The sequence below is a fragment of the Mytilus edulis genome, chromosome 5 (genome assembly GCF_963676685.1).
Source record: "Mytilus edulis chromosome 5, xbMytEdul2.2, whole genome shotgun sequence".
In the NCBI taxonomy this organism is placed as follows: Eukaryota; Metazoa; Mollusca; class Bivalvia; order Mytilida; family Mytilidae; genus Mytilus; species Mytilus edulis.
Genome location: NC_092348.1, coordinates 47,990,213 through 48,004,739, shown reverse-complemented (window position 1 = coordinate 48,004,739; position 14,527 = coordinate 47,990,213). Strand labels below are relative to the sequence as shown.

The window sequence follows — 14,527 nt, the reverse complement described above, 5'->3', positions numbered from 1 at the left end:
TCAGATGACCAAACGAAAAAAAAACAGGTTTAAAATAAGGTGTAGGAACTTAAATTCAGTCGCGGACCTGCGATTGTGTTGTAGTTTATTAATCTAAAAGGACCAAATACAAATTGCCAATTCCATTGAAGGTCAAATGAGTTACCTTAAATCTTATTTTCTTTATAATATTGACATTTATAAACAAAAAAAAAATAGCACAAAATATCTGATGCTTTATTTGACTTCAAAATCACATCATAATGAAAGCATAAAGAAAACTGTAGAATGTATTTCCATCTATATCTCCTTTCTAGAAACATACTAACAAACGATGGACACTGGATAATAACCTATGCCATGTTGGCATTGGCCCACATTGCCCTTTTGAGAAGGAAAGGCAAAAACAATTCATGTGATGACTTATCAATCTGATTCATTCTTTTAACCATCATAATAGTCCTTTGAAAGCAATTCCTTCTCCTTCACTGTTATGCAAGAGCATCACCTACATGCAACCAGACCGAGTTTTGTGGTTTACTAAATCTTCCCTTGTTGCATAGACCCTTCTACATACACAGCTAAACATCGGTAACTGAGCACTGAAAAATATAAATCGTTTATAAGAACAGATATATTTCTAATCAGGAATATATTTGATAAACTTGTTTGCATAAATGATAAAGCAGTTAAGGAAGTTTTATCAAGATATAAGCAGACATTTATAAATTTTGAAAAAGATAACAAAGCTGAAATTACAATAATCATCTTAGAAAAAACTCTTGCAATTTTTAATTTTGCACATGTCAACTTAAATCAGACATTTAAATTGAATTCTTAAATTAAAAGCTCAAATAACAGTTTAAAGTTAGGCCAAATAAAGCCCCTCTTTAATACAGATTACGAACAAGTATGTAAAAGTTTCACAGTCAATAAATAATGACTGAGGGGTAGGGCCATATATTTTCCAATGAAATAAGTCTGAGATATAATCATATAACTTTATACCAAATACCATTGACTACCTTTTGTGGTTCTACTAACCTTGTAACATGTAAACTATGCATATTTTCGATTTTAAAAGACCATCACTGAGTGGATGGTGTCAATTATTTCATTGATATGGGATTAACAAATGCTTATACAAATACATAGTGGTACACATATCTATGACTTGCCATAGTGGTTCCCCTCAAACTGGCCTGAGAACACATTTATTTTGTTAGCCATTTCTTGAAGACAAAAAATGAAAATTTTTCAAATCCCACCTCAATAGTATGATAGTATTTACTTAAAACTCATAACCCAAGTTTCATCCCCTTACTTGCTATTTTAGGCACAAAACATGACAAAATAAATTTGAAAGAGGTATGAAAATGGCTGCAATAAAATTCACTGTCCCAATAAGAACTATTATTTTATATTGAATTTTAAGTGACTGTCATAAAGTGAGAAGTTAAGCTAGCTGTAAACCAGGTTTAATCCCCAATTTCTTTATAAAAAATGTCTGTACCAAGTCTGGAATATATATTACAGTTGTTATCCATTCGTTTGATGTGTTTGAGCTTTTTTGATTTTGCCATTTGATAAGTGACTTTCTGTTTTGAATTTTCCTCGGAGTTCAGTATTTTTGTGCTTTTTCTTTGTAGACAATGAAAATCAAAGGACGATAAGGACATAAGTGTAAACAAAGAGATATTATTAAGTCTTTAGACAATGACTGATTGGGTGGTGTCAAAGAATCACCATGGACAACTGCATACCAACTATCATTGACCTACCACTAGTGGTTCCTCTTAAACTGATATAATCATAAAGTAATCCATTGATGAAGCTGATGTTGCAAAATTAGAACAGAACAACATAGTTTCTCTCCTTCAACTTCTTTGAGCATGGTTGAGTTGACCCACGAATGTTTATATTCTACTCAAACCTTTTGAAAACAAAATGAAAAGAAACTATCATCAAGTCTCATTTTATTTATTTTTTAACTTCTTCTCAAGCATTTAAATCATTTGAAAACTGAAATCATCAAAATCGAAAAGCATTAACAAAAAGGTTTTTTTTTGTAGTATGCATTGAATTTAATATGAAGTAAATACACCCCAGTGATGTTCCTCCCTTTCGAATTCTGTACTTCTGCAAATGTTAAAATATTGCATTTTAAGGGTGTAACACAAATGAGATGTTCTTGATTATACAATGTACTTCCTTTTAAAATAAAATTTAACATACTTTGTTGACACACTTTGACCTCCTTCCCTCGCAGAATGGATTGCTCTGGATAATTTTTTAATCTCATCATTTTTCTTTTCCAGGTCTCTATAAAATGCAAAATAAAAAATAGTTGATATTTTTACATACATCAATTAATGCTTTCTCTGCAGACCTGGGGTAATCAAAGGTAATTGTAATTAGCTGTAATCAATCACATTCTGTATGTGTCTGTCTCAAGACAGAAGCCTGTAATTCAGTGGGTGGAGCGTGTTGCTTTATATAAGTTTTTCTTGATTTTTTTTTACATAAATCAGCCCAATTTTATTATTTGAATTGTTTTACATTTGTCATTTGGGGGCCTATTAAAGCTGATTATTTAACTCATTATTGAAGGCCGTACAGTGACCTACAATTGTTAATTTCAGTGTCATTTGGTCTCTTTTGAAAAGTTGTCTCATTGGCAATCATACCACAACTTCATATTTTTATATCTTAAATCACTTATTGCATTGGTGATCATCAGGGTATATTCATCATGTTTATTTTTTGTCTTTAGAGAATTTAGTGCTCCTTTTTATCCCTAAATATTTTTTTTAATTGGTGTCAAATCGACTTTAGATATATATATATATGCATCTTTCTGGTATGTTGAATTTTTCAAGTTTGTGTATCTACAAGTTCAATTAAAATAATAAATAATGTGACAATATTGTAATTTATGTGTCATTTAAACATAAGCATCATATTCTTTATTCCAGAAATATTTATACAGCTGCATGTATAAGCAAGTTTCAGATAATTGTGATTTTAGGTAGATGTCAGTATTATTTTGGTAAAGAGAGCCCAGGTGGTCGTGTGGTCTAGCGGGACGGCTGCAGTGCAGGCGATTTGGTGTCACGATATCACAGTAGCATGGGTTCGAATCCCGGCGAGGGAAGAACAAAAAATTTGCGAAAGCAAATTTACAGATCTGACATTGTTGGGTTGATGTTTAGACGAGTTGTATATATATATATATATATATATATATATGGGCCTGATTGACTCAAGGCAGATGTACTTGAAAGCCCTTCAGTCATGTTAGATTACAAATGACATACATTTGTATGCATGTGTACATAATTCTTTATACTTCAGCCAAAAATACATTTCTATTATAGCATATACATACTTGTTCAACGTTTTAATTTTGTCTGCAAGCTTTTTATTCTCTGCATCTTTCTGGTATGTTGAATTTTTCAAGTTTGTGTATCTACAAGTTCAATTAAAATAATAAATAATGTGACAATATTGTAATTTATGTGTCATTTAAACATAAGCATCATATTCTTTATTCCAGAAATATTTATACAGCTGCATGTATAAGCAAGTTTCAGATAATTGTGATTTTAGGTAGATGTCAGTATTATTTTGGTAAAGATAAACAAATTTATGTTAGGCACTTACAGATACAAAAACCAGATTTGTTTGGTTGGAGGAATGCCTATACAAACATTGACACTGTGATAAAAAAAATAATCATGTTAATAGGTACATGTGAAATGAAATTGCAGGTGTTATGTTATAAAAAGCTTGGCCTCACATGTTGATATGTGACCTTGACCTTTGACATACAAACCCCAAAATCAATAGGCTACTTTTTCTTCTCATACATGTACCTTTTATCTGTATAAGTTTTCTTCTAATCAAGCAAGAGAAACAAACATTGCGATCCAGAAATATATATATTTTTTTATTTTCTAAGTATTGGTGATTTAATTTTGACCCTAAAACCCTCAGCTGAATGTACGAAAAGCATGTGAATGTATGACTAATGTTTTCAATGATGAAATAAATAAATGAGACTATGAATGTGAAGTAGAACATGTTGAAGTCATATTCAAAACATAAGAAAACAAGAATGTGTCCCCAGTACACGGATGCCCCACTCGCACTATCATTTTCTATGTTCAGTGGACCGTGAAATTGAGGTCAGAACTCTAATTTGACATTAAAATTAGAAAGATCATTTCATAAGGAACATATATACTAAGTTTCAGGTTGATTGGACTTCAACTTCATCAAAAAATACCTCAACCAAAAACTTAAACCTGAAACTGGACAGACGAACGAACGAACCGACGGATGAATGAACGGACGCACTGACGCACAGACCAGAAAACATAATGCCCCTCTACTATCATAGGTGGGGCATAACAATATCGAAAGGGTCCATGGAAGACATGTCACAATACTTGGACACAATATTCTAACTAAGAGCTGAGCAAAGTGAGTCTTTGCTTTTTCTCCTAAACAGTCAGGGGACTTACTCAAATAAGTGATTTTTAAATCACTTATTTGAGTAGCAAATTTGAGGTTTTGTCACAAATTGGGATTTTGTAGTTTTTTCAAAATTTTAAACACATAGGTTTAAATAATATCTTTTAATTAGTAAAATTAAAAAATAATGAACTTTTTGCTTCTTTTAAGTAGCAAGGTTTATGCCTTTGATGCTATCATTTAGCTGAAAATTCTATTTTAATTGAAACAAGAGGCTGTCACAACGACAGCAAACCGGATTTATTAATATTTATTTGTGTCCTGGCAATATCACAAGAACCATTACTGATGAATGGTGAAAGTGAAAATCGTCATTATCAAATTTGACCTCCATTTTGTCATCAGTATCAACATCTTAAAATTTGAAAAGCTTAGATTGAATGGTTCATGAGTAAATGCAACAACGTGAATGGAAACGCCATTTCACAATCTTTCAAGAACCATAACTCCTGAACGGTAAAAGTCAAAATCGTCATTATTGAACTTGACCTCTAATTTGCCATCAGTAACAACATATAAAAATTTCAAAAGCTTTGGTTGAATGGTTCATGAGAAAATGCACGGACACGACTGGAAACACCATTTTTCAATCTTTCAAGAACCATAACTCCTGAACGGTAAAAGTCAAAATCGTCATTATTGAACTTGACCTCTATTTTGTCATCAGTAACAACATATTAAAATTTGGGAAGCTTAGGTAGAACAGTTCATGCGTAAATGCACGGACACGACTGGAAACTCCATTTTTCAATCTTTCAAGAACCATAACTCCTGAACGGTAAAAGTCAAAATCGCCATTATTGGACTTGATCTCCATTTTGTCATCAGTAACAACATATTAAAATTTGGAAAGCTTAGGTAGAACAGTTCATGTGTAAATGCAGGGACACGACTGGAAACTCCATTTTTCAATCTTTCAAGAACCATAACTCCTGAACGGTAAAAGTCAAAATCGCCAATATTGAACTTGACCTTCATTTAGTTGTCAGTAACAACATATTAAAATTTTAAAAGCTTCGGTTGAACGGTTCATGAGTTAATGCACGGACAACATTTGATTCCCGCCCGCCAGCCCGACCGACCGCCCGACCGCCCGACCGCCCGCCGTACATCCCCAAATCAATAACCAACATTTTTGTCACAAAAATCCGGTTAAAAATGCTATAATAATGGCTTAACATAATGAACTGATAGTTTCTTCAAAGATTTTTCCCAGCAGTGGGAGTATTTTTCCTGTGAAGTTCAAGGTTTCATCTTTCAGATTATGTAATAAAATTCTACTGTTCGCGATAAAAATTTCACTGTTCGGGGGTGTTGAAATTAGTGGGGGTTATTAAAAGAATGATACTTAAAGAAGTGATTTTTGGGAAGGAAATTGAGGTCTGATACTTAAACAAGTGATTTTTATGTCATTATCCTAGATTCAGTACAAGGTCATCACCTGAAATGACCTGGTCATCCTAGACAACACAGATGTTGTCTGATAAGTTTAGAAACATAATTACTCCCTGGATCATTAGTATTCTATATTTAAAGCTACAATAAAATTTAATCACTTCTTCTAGTGATTAATTTGTACTACTTAAATAGGTGATTATTAAAGAAAGACAACTCTAACTTCCAACCTTTATGGAAATAATGTTACTTGAATCAGTGATTTAGAAAATCACTTATTTAAGTAAGTCCCCTGACTGCTAAATGTGTACATTGTATGTAGCAAATACCAATTGTGTAGTCTCTGATTTGACCTGGCCAGGGTTTGAACTCTCAACTGTATGCACTTATAGGTCAGCATGCTACCACTTGACCACCAATGTTGAGTTCCATAACATTACAAAATTGTGAGAAATTAAGTTCTAAAATATTAATGACACTTTCAATGTCTCATCAACAATAAATAAAAATCCTTACCAATTTGCATAAAAGAGGGACGAAAGATACCAAAGGGACAGTCAAACTCATAAATCTAAAATAAACTGACAACACCATGGCTAAAAATGAAAATGACAAACAGACAAACAATAGCACACATGACACAACATAGAAAACTAAAGAATAAACAACCCGAACCCCACCAAAAACTAGGGGTGATCTCAGGTGCTCTGGAAGGGTAAGCAGATCCTGCTCCACATGTGGCACCCGTCATGTTGCTTGTATGATAACAAATCCGGTAAATAGTCTTATTCTGTAGGTCACATTCATGAAAGGGAAGGGGATTGTAGTTACGACGTAAGGATCATAAGATATATACTTTCATTGGTTTCTATTATGCTATTATGTATTTTTTGTATTAGTAAACATATGCTTCAAGCAAGTTTTAGGTTATTGCTTGTGAAGAAAGTATACATTCATGCATTATTATTGCACTCAGATCTAACAAATGACAAAAAGAAATCTTTTTTTATATCTAAAAAGTAACAATATTTTCATGAATTTTTATGACTTTGATAGATACTGAAACTTTCTAGTTCTAATTCAAATTTGTTTTCATTTGATTCTTGTGGGTCAAATAATGTGTTATAAAGGCTTCTTCAGCATATTCAGAATCTCTTTACATACTTTGACTGCATGTTTAGCTTATCTAGCTCCAACGACAACATATCATTTGATAACTTTCCAAGTTCATCATCTTTTTTCTCTAGGTCTCTGTCAAAATCAAACAAAACTTATATTAATGATAATCCAGGAACACCATTGAACATACACAAAAGTTTTTAATGAAACCAAATTCTTGTATGCAAGTTTTTCTGTATAAACCATGTAAACCATAAACATTTAACATTACTCATATAACTAAATACAAAACACACATACAACAAGTGACAGTGTGAGCTACAGCTCACTGATGATACCCCCACCAAAATATTTTGGTGAACAGGATGTTGTTGAGTGACGAATCTGAAAACGCATCACTGATTTATCTAAACCCTGAAACCAAATTTTAGAAATCCTTGTATTGTAGTTCTTTAGAAAGAAGCTACCAAAATTTTTTAACTTGGCCATCATTTTTTAAATGATACAAGTGTTCGGTAAACAGGCATTAAACAGGCAAAAAAAAAAAAAAAAAAAAAAAAAAAAAAAAAAAAAAAAAAGGTTTTTTTCTAAAGTGAACATTGATTGGTTAAATATTTCTCAGTCATGTCCTGTTTTTGAATTTGTTTGTTAGCTTTTTGGTCATGAATGTTTGTCTCTAATATTTAATTAACTGTACATTTGTATTCAGATATCGCAGATCAAATTTATTCGTTCATTGTTTAATCATACGTTTTTTGATTGAGTTAAGTCTGCCAATTGATATTTTATCGTATGTTTTTCTTTGTTGTGATGTTATGCTATTGTTTCAGAAAAAGGGAGAAGGTTTGGATCCATTAAAACGTTTAATCCCGCTGCAAATGTTTGCACCTGTCCTAAGTCAGGAATCTGATGTACAGTAGTTGTCGTTTGTTTATGTAATATATACGTGTTTCTCGTTTCTCGTTTTGTTAATATAGATTAGACCGTTGGTTTTCCCGTTTGAATGGTTTTACACTAGTAATTTTGGGGCCCTTTATAGCTTGTTGTTCGGTGTGAGCTAAGGCTCCGTGTTGAAGGCCGTACTTTAACCTATAATGGTTTACTTTTTAACTTGTTATTTGTATGGAGAGTTGTCTCATTGGCACTCACCGCACATCTTCCTATATCTATATATGACAGGAAGGATGTTGAGTGATGAATCTAAAAACACATCACACTGTATAACTGACTTATATAAACCCTGAACCTAAATTTTCAAATTTCCCTTATGATTCAGTTCCTGATCATGCTGATAAGATGCAATGAAAAATATTCATGGGACGGATGGACGGACTGACATACAGACTGATTGATAGACAGACAGTATACCCCCACTTTTTAAACTTAAAGAGGGGTTAAAATTTTAAGTGGGGTTATAAAAACAAATAGATATTAATATAAACAATCACATCTTATCTCTCATAAAACTGTCAACAAGTCAAACTTAGGAATGGTCTTATCATGCTTGTTTATCTTTAAATTATTACTTTTTAGTGATAAATTGGTCTTTTCTTTTTTGTAACATAATTTCTAGTTTGTACCTTTGAAGTTCCTTGCACTTAGTGATTTCTGACTGTAAATCTTCAATTTTCATCTTCTGAACAGAGCAGTTTTGACATAATCTGTAAAAGAAAGACTAATAAATTGAACAAACACAATGGTCTAGAAAAATTGAAATTAACTACAATATCAATATCATACTACTCTTGAATAAACATGATGATTGATTGATTGGTGTTTAACACCACTTTCAACACTAGTTTCAAGTTTTTCAAGTTTTTATTAAATCAGGAAAATCAATACAAGTATAATGATGTCTTCCCCCACATTAACATGATATTACATCACAAAAATAAATATATATTATGTATGACAAAATATCAAATCAAGGTTAAATGAATAAAATTACAAAGATTCAAAGCATAATTGTATGTACAGTACAGCCTGTGACATCCTCTTAGTTATGTCCACCCTCTTGCATGGTCAACATCCAATGGTGAACATTTATTGGGGTATTCAATCTTGAGATGTTGGCCATTTATTGGGGGTCATAAAACATAGGTAGATTTTTATCTCATTATGTTACCTGTTAAAATCAATCAGGGTTGAAGTTTTCAGCTGGTATGTTTCATTTAAATTTACCTGTACAGGTAACTCGATCAGGTTTCTTTTAAAATTGACATTTCACCTTTTTTTGAAAATGTAGAATAAAATATTGTTTTAGTCTGTTTAATTTATTTAATATTTGTTATTTTTGTTTTAATGTTATTTAAAATTTTTATTTATTTTATTTTTTTTCATTTTTGTATGGGTTTTTTTTCATTGCTTTTTTGTTTCTTATTCTTTTAATTTCTTCTTGGTAAGAATCTTGAGTAGAAATGACAAAAAGTCAAAGATAAAGTTATTGACTAGCATTTGAAATAAACACTTTTAATAATTGTTTTTTTTTTTAAGTAAAAGGTTTAAATAAATGTACATGATAACTCATAATCATGCAAATGATATTTAAAAAAAAAATTAAAGTATTAAACAAGTCGGTTTCTTAACAAAATGAGATGATCAATATCAATCCTTTTACAATAAATTTTGATAACATCTAATATTATTCAGGAAAACTACAAGTTTCATTATATGGTTTAGGAAAAAAACTAATTTTGTTTATCTAAATTTTTTTCAAATCTCAAAACAAGAGTTGTGCACAAACAATCACTGAAAAGACTTATTTTCCAAATGCCCACCTAGTTATCATCAAATTTTGATAAATGCTCATTGAAAATGCTAATCATAATGAAAAATGTTTTTATCTCTGAATAAAATGAATCTTATGAAAAGAAATTATTTTAAGAAATTGAAATTTATTAAATATGTTATTTTCAGTTTGGTAAATTTCTTTCAAAATTTGTCTCCAGAAAAAATAATGTGCACTTCTAAAAATGGTGACACTTTTATGGTCTATTAATTAAATCATTTTTTTTTTTCAGTGTATTATATTGTTGAAAGTGCTGGACTGGCATGATACATATTCTTGGTATACATTGGCAAAGAATATTTCACTCAACCTAGGCCTTTTAGATAAAGTTAATAATTGCAGGGACTTGAATGAATTAAGACTTTTAAAGTCCTTAATAAAAAATGAATTTAAAGAAAAATCTAAGAATAAAAACTTATGATAAAAACTGTAAACTTGATTGTGTCAATAGGTAGAATTTTTTGTCATAATTTAGAAATAGAAAATAATGGACAATATAAAATACCTAGAAAGGAAAGAATATGTAAACAGTGTCTCTTGTAGGTCAACGAAAACACCTATTCCTTGATTGTAAAATTAACCAAACAACTTTGAGATAATCTATATGAAAATTATTTACCTTCTCATAATAATGTCTCTTTAAAAACCCAAAAACAAAAAGTAAAAGAAATGCTTAACCTCTAAAACATGGATCATGTTTAAAATATCATATGACAATAAAAATATTATCAAATTTTGCTGTAATGAATATTTCTAATATTTATATGTTATTTAATTGAGAAATAATTAACTGCCTAAATTTTATTTAGAAAAGGCAGTCATTGTAAATGTGTGCAATTATATTTGAAAATGATACTTATAAAAAATAACCTAAATTGATTAAAAATTATTTAAACGGTATAATATTAAAACTATTAGACAATTATTTTTTTTGAGCTGTTTGTTCACCTAGTTTTATTATTTCATTTTATTTTTGAATATCTTGTCATAAACACAGTTATTAAATTTGACAAACACATACATGTATATTTTACCTGAGACACATGACCTGTAAGTTATATAATTTTAACACTTCAATGCAGTCAAGATTTCCCTTTATCCTTGACTAGTTTTTGATTAATACCTTGTGTATTAAAAAAGCAACAGGGACATATAGGGCCACCATGGTGAACATATTTTTTATGGCCACCATTAATAAGATAAAGTCACAGGTAGTACTGTAATGGCATATTATACCATATATTTTTTGTATGATCAATATTTTGTGGGTTAAGTAAACTAATAATGGTTTTTCATAACTTTTTCATGGCACAGATCTTGTGAATTAAAATTTAGTTTATTAAATAGTTGTTTTCTATAATTTTCATATTTTTTGCAATAAATAAGGAAATGTTTTTCATCCTCTATTTGATTGCAGTTCAAGTATATTCTGTTTTCTCTCTTAATTTTTGGTCTGAAATATCTACCCTTTTCAATCAAAAGAGGGTGGGAACTAATTCTCAATTTTGTAAGATTTCTTGTTATATTAGGAGAACATTTATAAGATAGATAGTTTTGCAATTTAAATTCTTCTGAATAAATATTGGCGTAAAAATGTAATTTATTGTCTTGTTCAATTGAACGTAATTTTTCTAGATTATGCAAAGTGTTATTAGAATGTTGGTTATTAATATTTTCCTTTAAGTTCTTTAAATTGAGATTATTGTCTGTTAAATTATATTTTTCAATAGAGTTCGAGATAAATTTGTGCCAAGATCTGTGTCCATCAGTATATAATGAATGATCTAATTTATATGTTTAACTAAGCAATCTGTCAGATGGAAGCTGTTTAAGTCGATCGTAATATTTAAGGGCTAGGATTAGTATATGATTCAAAGTAGGTTGTCTTCCTAATTCACACTTTACTGCCATATTTGAACTTCTCTTGTGAACTCCTAAAATATTTTTACAAAATTTATTATGAATTTTTTCAAAAGGTAATTTATCAATATTTGAGTCTTTTAGGTGTCACACCACCAATTACTCCCTCAAATTTAGAACGTATGTGAAAGTAGCCCTACTCGGACAAAAAATAGTGCATTTGATGTCATTGTTTACTTAAACTACCCAACAAATTTGCAGAAATGAAACTTTTGGTGAAAGAGAAATATATTAAGACCATTTTGAGCCCAAATTTACTTGTCTATGAGTTGACAATAAAAATTGAGGATTAATGCGCTCCATAGTATACTAATTTAAGATTTCAAGAAAACCAGGGGTTATTTTTAGTGGTACATCCATTCGGAAGGTCTCTTCTTTCTTATATGGCTTTAAAGGTATGCTGAAAATTGGCATGAAGAAAGGTGATACCTGTACGATTCAGGACATACCTGGTTTGTAAGAGGTTAAACTTAAGATAAAAAATTTAGAAAGCTATGAAAATTGCAAAATTTGGTTGAACAGATAGGGACTTTTAATTGGTGGTCTGACACCTTTATATTGTAGTCACTAATCCATATTTCAGATCCATAAGTACTTATGGGTTTTATAAGAGTATCAAAAAGTTCTAATTTTAGTTTATGATCTATAGTATTGAATCCAAATGTCTTAGAGTGCAGAGAAAAAAGTGCCTTTAAGCTTTGTTTGTATAAGTGTTCTGCAGCATGTTTAAAATTTCCATTAAAGTAAATGATAATACCCAGATATTTATATTTCTCAACAATTTCTTTGTTATTATAAAAAAAAAAAAGTTTTTGAAATCTTTTTTACCTTTACTGAAGATCATAATTTTTGTTTTATTTAAATTGACATTCAGCTTCCATCTATCACAGTATGTTTTAAGAGAATTTAAACAGGATTGAAGACCTTCTTTGCTTTCAGATAGTAATAGTAAATCACCAGCATATAATAAGCAATTCATTCTAGTGTCTATAATAAGCTGCACCGGAAAACATGATTCTTGGGGGAAAATTGAATCAATGTCATTGACATATATATTAAATAAGAGGGGGCTTAAGCCATCGCCTTGTCGCACACCTTTTCCTAATTTATTGTGCTATTTATTGATAGTCGGTACCCAATAACAACCTAAAAAACCTTGAATCTGATTTTCACAGTCCAACTTTATCATGTTTATACATGTACATGTTATATGACATGTACTTAATAGAGCTAGTGACCCCTAACCAACTTTTTTTCACTTTCAAAACTTTCATCCATCACTTCAATGGCTTAAAAAAGCATCATATTTACCTGTTATCAATCTTCGATTCCATATAGTCCTGAACTTCTTGATATAAGAATTTATCTTTAAAAATTGGAACTTGTGCTTCTTCGGGTTCTTCTGGTATATTAACCAATGTTTGAATATCACTGTCAATTGATCTATAACTTGAATAAAATGTCACATCATGTTTCTCCAACAAAACATTCTCCAGTTCTGATAATATTTGTGTGTATTGCTTATGAACTGAGTCTGTGTTGTCAACAAATGCTTTCAAATTTTCTTGCTCATTTTTTTCATTGTCCTCTACTTCAGTTGCTTTGATACTTTTCTTCGATTCTATACAGGACTGAAGATCTTTGCTGACAAATTCAATATGTTCAATACATTGTTTGCTCTTAGAATGGAGTTGTTCAAAGTGAGTTGTCTTCACTTTTTCTTGCAGGGTAGATATTGCATCAATTTTCAATTTTAATTCTTCAATATTTTCTTTTGCTTTTTGTCTTTCCTTTACTACAATTTCAGTTATTTCTGAGAAAGGATGTGTATAATGTGTAGATGTTACGCACTTACTGCAAATAAAAGTATCGCATTTAACACAGTAAAACAGGAATTCTTTCTCGTGTTCTAAACAGTGAGACTTTTTGTTGACGGTTGAAAGATCTACTGTATTAATATCTGCGACTGTGTGTCTACTTAGAGCTGGAATCTTACCGTGCTTATTGCGACAAACTGTGCATAACGCTTGTTGGCATTCATAACAATAATATGCTCCATTCTGTTCATCACACAGTGAACATTTCTGCGCCGAAACCTGTGCCATTTCAGAGGAACAAATAAATACTGGGGAAGGAAACTATTATAGATACTACGTTCAGAAGTACGTCAACTTTATCTATGTATTATCCTCCTGCAAATAAGAGCACCTTCATATGGATGTTATACCCCAAACTTGTCTGAGTACCAGCCCCGGGGTACTAGCATGTCTTACCACAGGATAAAAATTATTCAAACTGGAGTCAAAAGTTGTTTTTTTGAAAATCGTATTTATAAATGATAATAATTATTGCACAATACATATATGTTCCTGATATACCCTACTGGCAGTGTCGTAGCTAGGCTATTTTTAAGTGTACGCCCCAACCTCGGCGAGGGGTTTGGGAGACCCAATCGGACCCAGGTTATAACATCTTCTAGTAGTGGGTTCGAGGGGGAGGTGTCATTGAAAAATAATCAATAGCAAGTTGAACAAACCTTATAAATTACTTCTTTCTTTCTTTCTTTTTTTTTTGTCTTTTATGGTTAATGTAAGCATTGTGTTGATTTGAAATCTAATGGTCAATGGTGATAGAAAAAATATCCAAACCAGTTACTTTAAAATATGTTTAAAGGGAAGCGTGGGGTAATATATAGCAATTACTCGACTAAAACCACTTTGTGTGCAAAAGTCGTTAACGGATATGAATTGATTAATTTGCATATATGTTTAGGTTCATTATGAAAATTCG

At 30.8% G+C, this 14,527-nt stretch overlaps 1 protein-coding gene across 2 annotated transcripts; it reads right to left on the bottom strand.

Moving 5' to 3' along the window:
* Positions 1–200: 200 nt before the first annotated feature.
* LOC139523832 (protein BCAP-like) lies at positions 201–13,913 on the bottom strand. 2 transcript variants are annotated; one of them, XM_071318161.1, is made up of 6 exons: positions 13,049–13,913; positions 8,610–8,690; positions 7,075–7,161; positions 3,368–3,448; positions 2,215–2,301; positions 201–581 (listed from the first exon to the last, which is right to left on the bottom strand). In XM_071318161.1, the coding sequence occupies exons 1-6, from the start codon at positions 13,840–13,842 to the stop codon at positions 488–490; spliced, it is 1,224 nt and encodes a 407-aa protein (XP_071174262.1). In that variant the 5' UTR covers positions 13,843–13,913; the 3' UTR covers positions 201–487. The 2 variants fall into 2 exon arrangements, with proteins under 2 accessions (XP_071174262.1, XP_071174263.1); XM_071318162.1 differs by lacking the exon at positions 7,075–7,161 and having other exon boundaries at positions 13,049–13,883.
* Positions 13,914–14,527: the final 614 nt, after the last annotated feature.